Source organism: Eriocheir sinensis, chromosome 21 (genome assembly GCF_024679095.1).
Source record: "Eriocheir sinensis breed Jianghai 21 chromosome 21, ASM2467909v1, whole genome shotgun sequence".
NCBI lineage: Eukaryota > Metazoa > Arthropoda > Malacostraca > Decapoda > Varunidae > Eriocheir > Eriocheir sinensis.
The window spans coordinates 7,870,194-7,884,249 of record NC_066529.1 but is presented as its reverse complement, the minus strand read 5'-3'; the positions used below and the strand labels follow the sequence as shown (position 1 = coordinate 7,884,249).

Here is a 14,056-nt window from a genome sequence, read left to right as displayed (position 1 = left end):
TGAGGTGGGGGGAGGGGAGTGCTGCTGCTGCTGCTGGGGAAAAGGCGGAGGTAGAGAAGCGAGTCTCTTAGCGCACAACAATTTTCAGAGCCTTAATAACGCCGATTTATCCCAGCGGTCCCCCAGGAGGGTCTCAGGCCGTGGGCGGCGTGAGTAACGGCGGCCTGGGCGTGGCGCCGCCGGGGAAGGATTGCTCTGCAATGTTCTTGCTGTCACGCCTCGGAGTGGTACTAAGATCCCCAGCCTCTGGTTTGTATTTAATCATCTACAAAAACATCGTTTATTTTTAATTTTATGTTTCCTGATTTTCGTTGGCAGTCATCGGTGATGCGGCTCACGCTTGTCCCTTCACCGCCCCGGCCCGGCTGAGGCTGAGTGACTTGGTCTAAGAGGCCTCACAGAGTTGAAGAAAAAATAAATTCTTGATAAACGTGAACCAGAAGCATGTGAGGAGGTAGGCGGATGGCAGGTTCTGGCGGGGTGGAGCTCCTTCATCGCAGCGCAGCGGGACGGGACAGCCGGCACAGGTGACGCAGGGCGCCAGGCCGCCATGCAGACACCTGCTGCCCGGGGAGTCACTGTCGCCCTCGGCGCCGCCCACCACTTCCCGGGGCAGTGACGCCTCACACCGGGACGAACGATGCCCATTCTTGTTACTACACGAGAAACAGTTTTCTCGCCCAATCTCTCTCTCTCTCTCTCTCTCTCTCTCTCTCTCTCTCTCTCTCTCTCTCTCTCTCTCTCTCTCTCTCTCTCTCTCAATATTATTTTTCTTTATTCAGTGTGTGTGTGTGTGTGTGTGTGTGTGTGTGTTCGCATACTTTGCCAGCAAGGGAACGTTATCCGGCACTCCCACAAGCAATCACCAACGTTCCTCCTCCTCCTCCTCCTCCTCCAGCATGCACAGAAAAGAGGGACACGCGGCGCCCCGACTCTCGTCCGTCCGTTGGTGGACTAAATTGTACTAAGTGGCTGAATGGCCCCGACAATGGCCCTATTAACACACACACACACACACACACACACACACACACACACACACACACACACATATTCAAAAGTAACAGACCAAGCCATCATCAGCATCAGTAGCACATTGTATCCAACGCAGTTCCTCCCCAACGACCATAACAGTGTGTAATGATATAACGATGCAAGGAACTGAGGTAACTGTACGAGTGAATAGCAAACACTCGTAACGGACATTCCTGAACGACTGAAGAATTATATAGAGAAAAAAGGAAGAAAGAGTAGGAAGAAAGGAGGAAAGAGGGATGAAGAAAGTAAGATAATATGGCAAGAAAAATGTAGGAAATGTAAGAAGGAAAACAGGAAAGATAGAAAAAAGGAAAGAAATATGGGGAATGCAATGAATAAAGAATAAGGAAAAACTAAAGAAAAGAACTGAATTGAAAAACAGGAAACGAAAAAAACAGGATATGAAGAACGGCAGAATGACAGAAAAAAAAAGGAACGCATTGAAAAAAGAAAAAAAAAGAAACTAGAAACAGCAAAAATAGAAAAAATAAATAAACATTAAAAAAATAAAAATATATATATATATACTATGAAGAAATATAAGAAAAAATAAAGTGAAAAAAATAAAAATAAAGTAAAATAAAAGGTAAACAACACCAAAATAAATAAAAATACGAACACTCGACCAAAGGAACGAAATAAAAGAAAAAGAAAAAGAAAAATTGTTATAGAGTAGGTCAAGTATCTTCACTCTCATCACCCAGGCGAAACAAGAGGTACTGTGTGAAGGGGGGAGGAGGAGGAGGAGGAGGAGGAGGACAACGAGGATGCATAATATGAGGTCTCCTTCAGTAACCTTTCCCTTTCATACCCCCCCCATCCTTTCTCTCTCTCTCTCTCTCTCTCTCTCTCTCTCTCTCTCTCTCTCTCTCTCTCTCTCTCTCTCTCTCTCTCTCTCAACCCCTTCACCTCTTCCTTCTTCTCACCCTTTTTCTTTGTCTTTCCCTGTGTTGATTCATGCCCAGATAAACTGTTGGAAGGAGGAGGAGGAGGAAGAGGAAGAGGAGGAGGAAAAGGAAGAGGAGGAAGAGGAGGAAAAAGAGGAGGAAAAATAAGGAAAAAGACGGTTATGACAAGGAAGAAAGGTATGAGTAGGTAAAAGAAGAAGAAGAAGAAGAAGAAGAAGAAGAAGAAAGGAAGGGGAAAATCAGTGGGAAGAAAGGAGGAGCAAGAAAGAAAGGAGAGGAAGAAGAGGAAAGAAGACTGGAGGAGAAGGGAAGGTAACGGAAAGTGGAGGAGGAGGAGAAGGAGGAAGGATGGGTTGACTAGGGGAAGGGGGAGGGGGGGGGGGGGGCGAGAACCAAGGAAGGTGGAAGAAAATGAAAGCAAGTAAGATAGTTTTGATGTCATTGCACGGCTTTATTTATTCAACTTTCACACAATAATAATAATAATAATAATAATAATAATAATAATAATAATAATAATAATAATAATAATAATAATAATAATAATAATAATAATAATAATAATAATAATGATAATAAAGTTTCAGAGCAATGTACAAAGACACAATGAGATAAGGAGACTACAAGAAACTACTATATACAGATCTATGCGTAAAGAAGTATACATAAGCTTCCTACAGTCCCTATATACAAAGGAAGATGTATGCAGCAGGTTGGATGAGTCTCCCTAAAACTCTCCAGTAGAAAATGAGCGCCAGAGAATAGAGAAAACTAGGCATTTGAAGGGTAACTACACAAAACTCCACTCTATTCATACATACACACAGGGCATACTATGGTAATAATAATGAGGCATGAAGGAATGGGAATAGGTAGTTTAATCTATATACGTTTAGAGAACAGGAAAAGGATTAGTGAGCAGTATTTCAGGCCGGGTAAAATCACTATAGATGCGATGTTTGCTCAGAGAATGTAGGTTAAGAAGCAATGAGAAGATCAGTGGTTTTTTTATGGGTATAGAGAAAGCGTATGCCGGGTTGCCAAGGTTTAGAGAGGAAGTCGGGAGTAGCAGGAACGAGTTGTGACAGAACGGTACCAATGAGAATGAAAGGGAAGGTTAATTATTTTTAGTAGAGGTAGTGAGATCAGGTGAGGTCTATGGTTTGGTGACGGAATAAGCACTAACGGAGAGACAGGAGGCGACAGTGAAGGCGGCGGATGTAAAGATGCTAGATTACCGCTGGGTGTGACAAGGATGGACAGGAGAAGAAAGAGTATATTAGAAAGACAGTTCAGCAAGTTAGACGGTGAGGAGGCAAAGCGAGGGAGTCTAAATTGAGATGGAGGACATAATGTAAAGGAGAGATGCTGGGTATATCGAGAGAAGGATGCTGGAGATAGACTCGCCATGAAAAAAGCAAAAGGGGAAGGCGAGAGAGGAGATTTATATATGTGGTGAGTAGAGGGAAGGGCCTGAAGCATTTGGCGTGACAAGGAACATAAGAACATAAGAACGTAAGGAGTCTGCAAGAGGTAAGATGCAGAGGACAGGAAGAGTTCGAAACGGATGATGCGCGATGCTGATCCCTAACGAAGACAGTCGAAATATAATAATAAAAATAATAATAATAATAATAATAATAATAATAATAATAATAATAATAATAATAATAATAATAATAATAACAAAAATATTAATGAAGGGTCCCACATATGTACACTTGAAGCTTAAATTTACAGCGTGTTGCGACTTATCTTACGCCGCGTTACTCTCCATCCCTCGTCTCCAGCCTCGCGACACGTACCTGCAATGAGAAAACATGAAATCAGTAAAAAAAATAGCAACGCACGTCAAAAATAATGCATGTTTAATTTCACCATACTGAGAATACGACAAAAAAGTTAAGTTGTCAATATTTTCCTCACTACTAAATTAAAGTGTTTCTTGGACCATATGATGATGAGCTGTGAAGTAGAAAACAAGAACAACACCAATAAAAAACTAGGAAAGCATAAGCAAATAAGATGTCGAAACCCTAAGCTCGAGTCTGTATTCCTTAGTCACCCTTTGCTCCACTCGGAATGATACGTTTTCTCTCGTCCTACAACACCTCCCCCTCCCTCAACACCCCGACCCATCCAGTCCCTCTGCCTCCTCCTCCTCCTCCTCGGTCTGCAATCCCGACCAGTCCCTCCCCAGCCTCTACGCCTATCCACTAACTCCTTTCCCCTTCGTCCCCACCGTCCCGTCCTACAACAGTTCTTCCCAAACCCAAGGACTCCCCACCTCCTCCTCTTCGTCCCCTCCATCCCATTCCTCCCCAACCCAGTCACTCCTCCACCTACTCCCCCTCTCCGCCACCTGCTCTCATCCCCCCCGTCCCGTAATTATGCGAAAAAGCCGCCGCCGTAACACAGTAATGCCGCGCTAATGCCTGTAATCCCCTCGGCCGCTGCCTCCTCCCTCCCTGCAGCGGCGCCGTAAAAAAGAGTGATGGTGCCAAGCTTACGGAGTCACCGGCGGCCCGTTACGCCACACGGGGACTGGGGAAGACTGGGGAATGGGGGGTGACACGGGCCTGGACAACACCCTCCCAATAACCCCCGCCGAACTATCCCCAACCACTTTCCAGCTAGTCATCCCCCCAATCCCTAGCCAGCCACCCAGTCCCTTAACCCCTTCCCAGCCACCCAATTACCCCAACCCCTCTACAGCCACCTAGTCCCTACCATCCCCGTCAAAGTCCCCAATCCCTTTCCAGCCACCTATCCCCCCCAACTTCCCACCCAGACCACCCCATGCCCAAGACAACACCACCATCATCATCACCACCACCGCCGCCGCTCATGCCTGTCTATATGCAACACTAACGCAACACTTCATGCACTGAGGCTGGGGATGACACAGCTTGGACACCCCCCAGCCCTACAGCCCCCAAACTCTCGTCAAACTTTCCTAGACCCCCCAGACCACACGAACTCTTCCTACCTCCCCCCTCCTCCAGTCCTCATAACACCTTCCTAGCCTCCACCAACACCCTGCCGCCCCTCCTGTCAGTTTATGATAGTTTCCCCTGCCCCCCGCCAACCTCTGCTATCCTTCTAAGCCTCTCCCAATCCCTGCTAGCTCCCACGTCCCCCCACCACCACGCAACATCATCACCAAGGTCTGTCATCACCACCACCACCACGCCACCGCACGGCAACACAGTAACGTAACACTGCAGGCACCGCGGGGAGGCGTGGAACACAGACACGGACCACTGGCAGCTCTGTGGGCCGCGATGACTCCCGGAACTGTTCCACGAGGAGGCGAGGTGATTGAACTGTTCCACTGGTGAAGTATGACGCGCACACACACACACACACACACACACACACACACACACACACACACACACACATGACGGACTCTGGAGGATTTAGACCACCGTGGCAGATACAGTCAGACACAGACACACACGAAATGAATACACACACACACACACACACACACACACACACACACACACACACACATTCATCGTGCTGATTAAGGCGACCCCCTATAAAGTCACTCATAAATTCATCCTCCTATTTTCTCTTTCACTCTCCCCATAACCTTTCCCGTTCCCCATCACTGCCCATTGCTCGAGTACCCTTTCTTTAATCAGTGCCCAGCTTAAATTTCCACACGTAATTGACTGCTCTTTCCGCCACCTCTTCGGATTCTTTACAGGAGCAGCGAGTAGCAGGCTTTTTTTATTGTTGTTTCCTTTTTTGTGCCCTTGTGTTTCTCCTTTGCTTTAAAAAAAAATCACCCCCATTTCACACCCCTCCTACTCCTCCTTATCCAATACCCTGTCATCATCTCCCTGCCTGTCCTTAACTTGGCCCTGCTACCTTGCCCTCCCACATGCAACTATACACACCTGGACCTGCTCTTGTCTACCCTGCCGCAGGCGTACTACTAAGAGACCTGTTTCCTGCTGAGTGTGGCAAATAAGACAGGTTGGAAGTGAAGGGCCGGGAGCAGGTGAAGGGGCCAAACTGAGCAGGGCCAGCAGGCTAGGTCACGAGGAGCAGGCAGAGTGAGAGGCTGGGCAGGAGGAGAGGCTGGGCAAGGGGAGAGGCTGGGCATGTGTGGGGAGGAGCCAAGTGAAGTGGGGGAGTGGGGAGTCAGGTGGGGGTGGGGGGGATAGGGGAGGAAAGTATAAAGACATGGTGCTTGATAATTTGTGGAAGAGGTGAAGTAAAATGAAATTGTGTTGAAGAGGGAGCCAGGTGAGGGGGGAGGTAGGTAAGGAGGGAGCCAGGTGAGGGGGAGCCAGGTGGGGGGTGGGGGGAGACAAGATGTGTGGGAGGCAAGGTATCAAGACAGTGTAATCGAACATCTGTGGAAGAGGTGAAGGGGAATTAAATGGTGTTAGCTGAGGTGAAGAACAGGTGTAAGTAGATGATTAACAGGTGTGATGGAGTGAGGAACAGGTATGAGAAGGTGATCAACAGGTGTACGTAGGTGATTAACAGGTGTAAGCAGGTGAGTGACAGGTGTGATGAAGTGAGGAACAGGTCTGAGAAAGTGATTAACAGGTGTAAGCAGGTGAGTGACAGGTGTGATGAAGTGGGGAACAGGTATAAGAAGGTGATTAACAGGTGTGATGAAGTGAAGAACAGGTATGAGAAGTGATTAACAGGTGTAAGAAGGTGAGGAACATTTGTGGAGGTGAGACACAGGTATGAGGTAATTAACAGGTGTGACGAGGTGAGGGACATGTATGAGGTGAAGCAAATATGAGGAGGTGAGGAACATGGGTAGAAGTGAAGCACAGGTGAGGTGAGGAACATTAGTGAGGAGGTGAGGGCAAGTATTTGGAGGCTGAGAGTTTGGGACGTGGGGAGGATGTTGAGGATGTTAAGGGGAGTTAAATGAGGTTGCGATAAGGCAATGGGGAGACGAGTGGGTACAGAAGCGAGGAAAGGACAGCCTGAGATGAGTCGTCGAGATGAGGGAGAGGGTCAGTTGCCTTTAACCCCCTCTCCTCCTCCTCCTCCTCCTCCTCCTCCTCCCCCTAAACCATGAGATCAGGTCACCTCCACTCAACGATTTGATGCCACGCGGGTCATTAGAGGAAATTGGAGCGTCGGTGGAAGGGAAGAAGTGTGGAAGCGAAGAAAAGAAGTGGAAGGGAAGGAGAGATGTGGAAGGTAAGATGTGGTGGGGAAGGAGAGTGTGGAAGGGAAGGAGACATGTGGAAGGGAAGGAGAGGTGTGGAAGGGAAGGAGAGGTGTGGAAGGGAAGGAGAGGTGTGGAAGGGAAGGAGAGGTGTGGAAGGGAAGGAGACATGTGGAAGGGAAGGAGAGGTGTGGAAGGGAAGGAGAGGTGTGGAAGGGAAGGAGAGGTGTGAAAGAGAAGGTGCGGAAGGAAAGGAAGGACGAGACTGTCACCTCTCCCTTCCTTTCCCTCCTTCACACCACAAACGACGTGACAATGACGTGCAGGAAGAACTGAGAACGCGGTACTGTGGCGGCGGGGTGGGTGGGGGGCGAGGGGGGGTGAAGGGATGATCATGAGCCCCAACTGGTCCAGGACGTGACACCACACAGTCCAGCGTCGCCACACCACCGCCAGCCCTGCGCCGCGACCCTCGTCCCTCTGGTCTCTTGCAGGATGGCGGCGGCGCGGTGCTGGCGGTGGCGTGAAGCGCTCAAGAACTTCCGTGGTCGTGCAGACGTGCTGACCGACCCCTCCCTCCCTCCCCTCCTCCTCATCACAACTCGCCCCTCCTACTCGCCGTCTCTCCTTCCGTCCCTCAGCTGTTTCCTTCCTTCCTCCCTTCAGGTTTCTGTTACCCTCACACACACACACACACACACACACACACACACACACACACAGTACCGTATGGTGTACCCTCCGCTCCGAGGCCCGCAGCTCACATCAGGCCTATGTCAGTCCTCAGCCACCGCTACACGAGGGGTGACCTACACCGCTCCCCCCCCGCCTGGTACACACAAGCTTAACAAACACTGCTGAGCCGTCGTCAACAAACGTCCAGATCCCGAGCTAAACTTCCTCGTTGCCGTCTGCAGGCATCGCTGGTTATCACAGGTCTCTCTCTTCATTTATTTAGTTTTAAGTATTATACCTCTGAGTGTCTCTACTCAAACTGTCCGTCATTGAGTTACTATTGAATTAACTTTTTTTTCATATGGTATTTTTTTAATCACAAGTCATGTCCTGCTCGATCCTCCCCATTAAAGTAGCGACACTCCGTAATTTAATTAATTATCCACTCATGACCTTTCGCGATTCCCCGCGGATATTCACCGTTGTCTAGAACTCCGAACAACCTACACTCGCTCCTGAAGTGTGCCGGCCTGATTGGTGCGAGGAATAGTTTTCAAAGCAAACAATCAAGTCTCGGCAGCGTGAGCTCGACACAACCGAAAGTTGGGTTGAGGGAGTCAGCAAAGCTTAGAGGGGGCGGTGGTGGTGGTGAAGATAGTGAGGGCAGCGCCGGGCCAGGTCAGCACCCAGGTCCCATACACAGGTATTGGGCAGCACAGGTCACCAGCCCCGTGACTCGTGTTCAGGTGGGGGTCTGGGCGGGGTCGGGGGTCGTGCAGCGCCGCGGCATCCGTGGTGTTCAGGCGGGTGCATGGCCGGGCCCAGCTGACCTCCCGTCCAGTGGCCTCGACATTACTAAGCTAATCAGTACAGTAATTTTCCAGCTAGTTGGTCTTCTAGTCCAGGCTAACTTCCCTTCATCCTCCCCTCTCCCCCTCCTCCTTCCTCCCCCTCCTCCTTCCTCCCACTCCTCCCTTCCCTCCACACGCCCCTCCGCGCGGCAGCAGATCGCCACTCCCGTTACCGCCGGCACCGGAAACGTTACCTAAATTGCTCTTGTAATCCCCTCCCTCCCTCCCCCCGCCTCCGCCCTCACTTCTTTCCTCCTTCCCTCCCTCCCTCGGTGAGTCACTCCTGAAGGCGGCCGCCCGGCGTCCACCACAGCCAAGCGTGTCCAGGGCTCACCACCTCCACAAAACCTCAAAGCTTTGCCGACATGAACAACAACAACAACAACATATGCAAGAAGAATAAAAAGAAAATTAACAACAAGAGAAATAAACACAAAAAAAGAATAACCTGAAGGAAAAAAGTAAAGCAGAACAAGAGAATACAAAATAGAAAAATAAAAAAAAAATAAAGTAGAACAGCAACAAAAATCACGTCAATTTAATAACGCCTTGTTATTCACCGCATGACAAACACCGAAAGAGACCCCAACAAGGACAGGATTCCCTTCTCCCCCCACCCCCCCCCAGGCGAGACCCAGCATAAATACGTGGCGCACCGTCCCCCCTACCCGCCCCCCAACCCTTGCCCCTGCCGCTGCGTCGCCACCCCAACACCTTAGCTTCGGTTGAGTTCGCCCTACAGTGACCCTTTAACAGCGAAGGTGTCACTGTCCCCTTGGCTTCCCACGCCCCTCCCACGCCACGCCGCCCCCCGCCCCCCGCACCTGTCCTTGCACCTCAGTCATCCATGTAATTCCATCCCCTGCTCCACACGCCACCCCATCCCCCCTCTCGCCCCTCCTTCACCCAATTCCCTACACCCATTCCACCCCCCCCACTCTATTCCTCCACCAAAACCCCCATTCTTCTCCCCTTTACCCCTCAAGCTCCTCCCATACCCTCAACCACTCCCCAGTTTCTCCTAGCATCTGACCTCGACCCCAGTCCCCTCCTCTCCCCCCTTCCACACGAGGGGGAAGGGAGAAAATTACCCACCATTCTCAGGGTATTGATTGTCCGAAGCTAGGGTGGGAATGGCCGTGGAGTGTGTTAAGGGGGGGAAGGTTGGAGGGAGGGTACAGGGGAGGAATAAAAGGGTAGGGGTGGGGAGGGGAGGCAATAAGAGGTAACTGTTTGAAGGGGATCGCTGCCCTGGTGAGTGGGTGGACAGGTGGAGGAGAAAGGCTAGTGGTGGTGGGCGGGGTGGAAGTGAGGGAGAGGGGACGGGTCAGGGAGAGTAGATGAGGGTAAGGGAGTAGATGAGAGGCGAGGATAAACTATAAGGGAGCATTCATTACGGGAGAGAGGGAGAAGGGAGGGACAAGGAGACAGGCAGAGGGAGAGAACACTATCTTTATATAAGGGAGCATTATGGAGAAGGGAGAAGTAGGGAGAAGTTAAAGGGAGAAATGAATAAGGGAGAGAGCAAGCAAAGGAGAGAGAGAGAGAGAGAGAGAGAGAGAGAGAGAGAGAAGGGATAATTATGGGAAAGGAAGAAAAAAGAAGAAAGGGAGATGATGCAAAAGGGAAGAATACGTCATAAGGGATAAATAGAGAGGGCAAAGGTGAGAGAAAAGTGAGAGGGAGATGAAGAGAAAGAGAGAGACAGATGACAATGGAAGAACGAGGAGGAGGAGGAGGAGGAGGAGGAGGAGGAGGAGGAGGAGGAGTGAAGGCTAATAAATTACTGAGCGAGAAAATGACCTAAAAATGTATTGTGTATGTGTGTGTGTGTGTGTGTGTGTGTGTGTGTGTGTGTGTGTGTGTGTGTGTGTGTGTGTGTGTGTGTGTATGCAAATGCTAATTGTTGTTATTATGAAACTTTGCGTGACAGGAACAGAAAGGAGTCTCTCTCTCTCTCTCTCTCTCTCTCTCTCTCTCTCTCTCTCTCTCTCTCTCTCTCTCACACTTTTTTTTGTAGGCGGATGTGTCTAATTCCTCTTCCACTATCAGTCCATTAGTCCGTGTCTATCTATCTATCTATCTCTGTCTATCTGTCTGTTTGTCTGTTTAATGTTCGTTCATTTGCATGCGGAAATTGCTGCCTTCATTTATCTTTCATCACCGTATCTTTTGCTGTCTGTCTGTCTGTCTGGGTGTCTGTCTGTCTGTCTTTCTATCTGTCTAAGTATATTTCTCTGTTACTCACCTTCTATGTCTGTCTGTTTCTCTGTGTTTGTTCTTGTCTTTTTTTATGTCTGTCTTTCTGTCTGTTTACCTGTTTATTTGCCATACATACATACATACATACATACATACATATATACATACATACTTACAAACATTCATACATACATACATACATATACATACATACATACTTACATACATTCATACATACACACTACATACATACACACCCACCCACCCCCACACACACACACACACACACACACACACACACACACACACACACACACACACACACGCGCGGAAGATCATTATAACACTTTCATCCCCGTTCCGTCACCTGCAAAAATTAATTAGTGCCGGTAGTACGTAGGGGCGGCTCTCATTAACCTGCCAAGTCACGTGATGCGGCTGGCGTGCACTCGGCGGACCCTTTCACACCCTCTGCCTGTGTCCGCGAAAGTCACGCTGCTAATTGCTAAGTTCTGCGCCGCCCGCCCGCCAGCCCGCCATGCACACATAACCATGGCGAACTTTTCTTTTTTAATATATATTCATACCGCGTTGCACTTGTTTCGTGTGTAGAAGTTTTGAGAGCGAAACACACCTCTGTCCCACCCTCTCTTTCTCTTTTTACTAACTTTAACAAATTACATATCTATCTCCTTATCTATTTATCTATCTAACTATTTATATTTATGTCTATGGAGGCAAACGTTTGTGTTGTGTTTTGAGGTCTTTGTGAGCAGATAAAATTTCAGCATGTAGAGAAAGATATGAAAGAAGCAGCCTTATTGAACCTTATTGTCCATACGAAAACACTGAATTTTAAAGACGAGCCAATCGAGGGTCGCAGAATACTCAGAGGCTTTTATACGTATAGAGCTGTATTAGTGAACTCATCAGAATTCAAAATATAGAGAAAGATAAGAGAACTCGTCTTACTCTCCAAACGAAAACACCGCATTTTAAAGACAAACCAACGGAGCATCTCAAAATACTCGATGACTTGCTTATACAGGACGAGATACTTGTGGTGTGTGAAGATATTAGTGAGTACATAAAAAAACTTCAACATGTACAAAAAGATATAAAGAAACCAGTCTTACTCTCGACAGGAAAACCCAAACGAACCAATTAAACGTTGCAAAATACTCAACAGCTTATATATACTGAAGCCTCGGTAGTGTTTGTGTCGCGTGAAAGCATTATTAAGTATTACAGATATTACATGAAGCTCCCCAATCATAACAATTAAGAGGAGCAGTATGGCTCTCCCGATGTTTGTGTCAACCAGGCGGCGATATCGCGGTCCAGACACATGACCGGCTTCGCTGTAATGGAATATAATGGCCGTCGCTGAATGACCGATACTAATACTACTTCGGCCTCCAGCGGCGCCTTCCTCCTGCGGCCATTCGGTGAAGCTTAATGTTATGGTTATTAGAGTATTGGGAGTCTTATGTATTACCTTAAATGAGATAGATAGATAGATAGATGGATAGACAGATAGAGAAATGGATAGATAGATAGATGGAGAGAAATATTGATAACAAAAACAATAAAAGAACTAAAACAAGAAACAGGAAACGAAGAAAAAAGAACAAGAACAAGACTAGGAACAAAACGAAGAACATGAAGAAAAATAACGAGAATAACGAGAACAAGAACAAGTAGGGACAAGACATAAACGAAGAAAAATATGAAAGAACAAGAACAATAAGAACAAGAATGAACAAAAACAAGAAACAGAACAAGAACAAAACCAAGAAAAATGACACCGCCACCCATGATAGGAACCACCAATTATCAGCCATCCATCACCATCTCCTTAGTGTCAGGCGGCGAGCAGCGACGAAGGAGAACCAACCCGTGAGAGCCCGCGGGAAAGTGTTAGCCGGCCAATACCTGAACGGGGGTGACCACAGGGCGTCTAGACAACAGGCATAACGCTCCCGACAGCTGCTGACTATTACGTGGTTATTATGATTAAGGGCAACAGCAGAAGCAACAGCAGTGGTAGTAATAGTAACAGTAGAGGTAGTAGTTGTGGGGGCCGTACACATCACTGCAGTTACACGCTAATGATTTAGAAGCCGCTTATTACCTAGAGAGAGAGACTACTTGTATATGACGCGTTGTAAGCTGGTGTTTGAGGGGAAGACTGCCGTCCCCACCTCCAGCCCTTCAGTAATAAAAGTCGTATATATCCAGCAATTACACGCCAATGATTTAGAAGACAGTTATTGCCAAGTGAGAGATTCTTTATAGGTTTCATGAGGTGCAGACACTATACCGTCCATTCAATCCTTCCCCTTCTGTCTCTCTCCGGCATATAACCAAAGATGTTGCGCCGACTAAACGAAACTTTCCAACTTTTTCCCGTCAATCAAAGGATATATATTGAGAGCCCATTCACACTACCCTTACAGTATTAGCTGCCGGATACATCACAGCAGGTGCAGGGCAATGATTTCGAAGCCAGATACTGCCTCGAGGAAGACTCCTTATTTGGCGAGATATATACACGAGTAGAAAAGGGCGCCCACCAATCAAAGGAGCTATACTGAGAGCCCATTCATCCCCGCTTTAGTGTTAACACCAATATACATCCCAGCAGTTATACACGCCTATGATTTCAAAGCCAGATATTGCTTCGAGAGAAAGACACTTTATATACGCCGCGGAAAGAGCTGCCGCCCACAATCAAATGAGCTATATTGAGAACCCATGAATTCATCCCCCCTCCCCCCTCCGACACACAGACAGATAAAGGACTAGGTAGGCAATAACCCAACCCCGCACAGCCACACCGACACACCAGGACGCTGTATACATGACTCCCAGCACGGCAGCTTCTATCCGCCCCACCAATACGATTACGTCTAATTTCACTCCGGGTCCATTTGTTGTCAGCGCGTGCCATTCGTCTCTCGGGAGTCGGCCAGCAGGTGCGGAGCGAGATAAGGCGATGCTGTGCTGTGCTCGGCTTGGCTCGGACGTTGGACTCGGCTCGGTTCGGTTCCTCTCTTCGTGGGGGCGAGACTCGAGGTCATTAGTCTGTCTCATCTTTCCTCCATGACCCCGCACTCACAGTCACACCCAAGACGCTCAAGTTAGTGTTTGGAAGGAAGGGCGAAGGGAGGGAGGGAGAAGGGAGTATAGGAAGGAAAGGATAGGATGAAATGTGGAAGAAAGGG

General features: G+C 48.3%; 1 protein-coding gene across 3 annotated transcripts in view; it reads right to left on the bottom strand.

The window, feature by feature from the left end:
• Positions 1-14,056, bottom strand: part of LOC127001597 (uncharacterized) — a 186,591-nt gene that overhangs the window by 108,709 nt on the left and 63,826 nt on the right. The window contains exon 3 of one of the 3 annotated variants that reach the window (XM_050866392.1): positions 2,451-3,751. The exons of the other annotated variants lie outside the window; for them this stretch is intronic. Within the exon in view, the coding sequence (XP_050722349.1) occupies positions 3,681-3,751 (71 nt within the window). The 3' untranslated portion in view covers positions 2,451-3,680. Of the gene's footprint in view, positions 1-2,450; positions 3,752-14,056 lie in introns of those variants that run through there. 3 annotated transcript variants of the gene reach the window in all.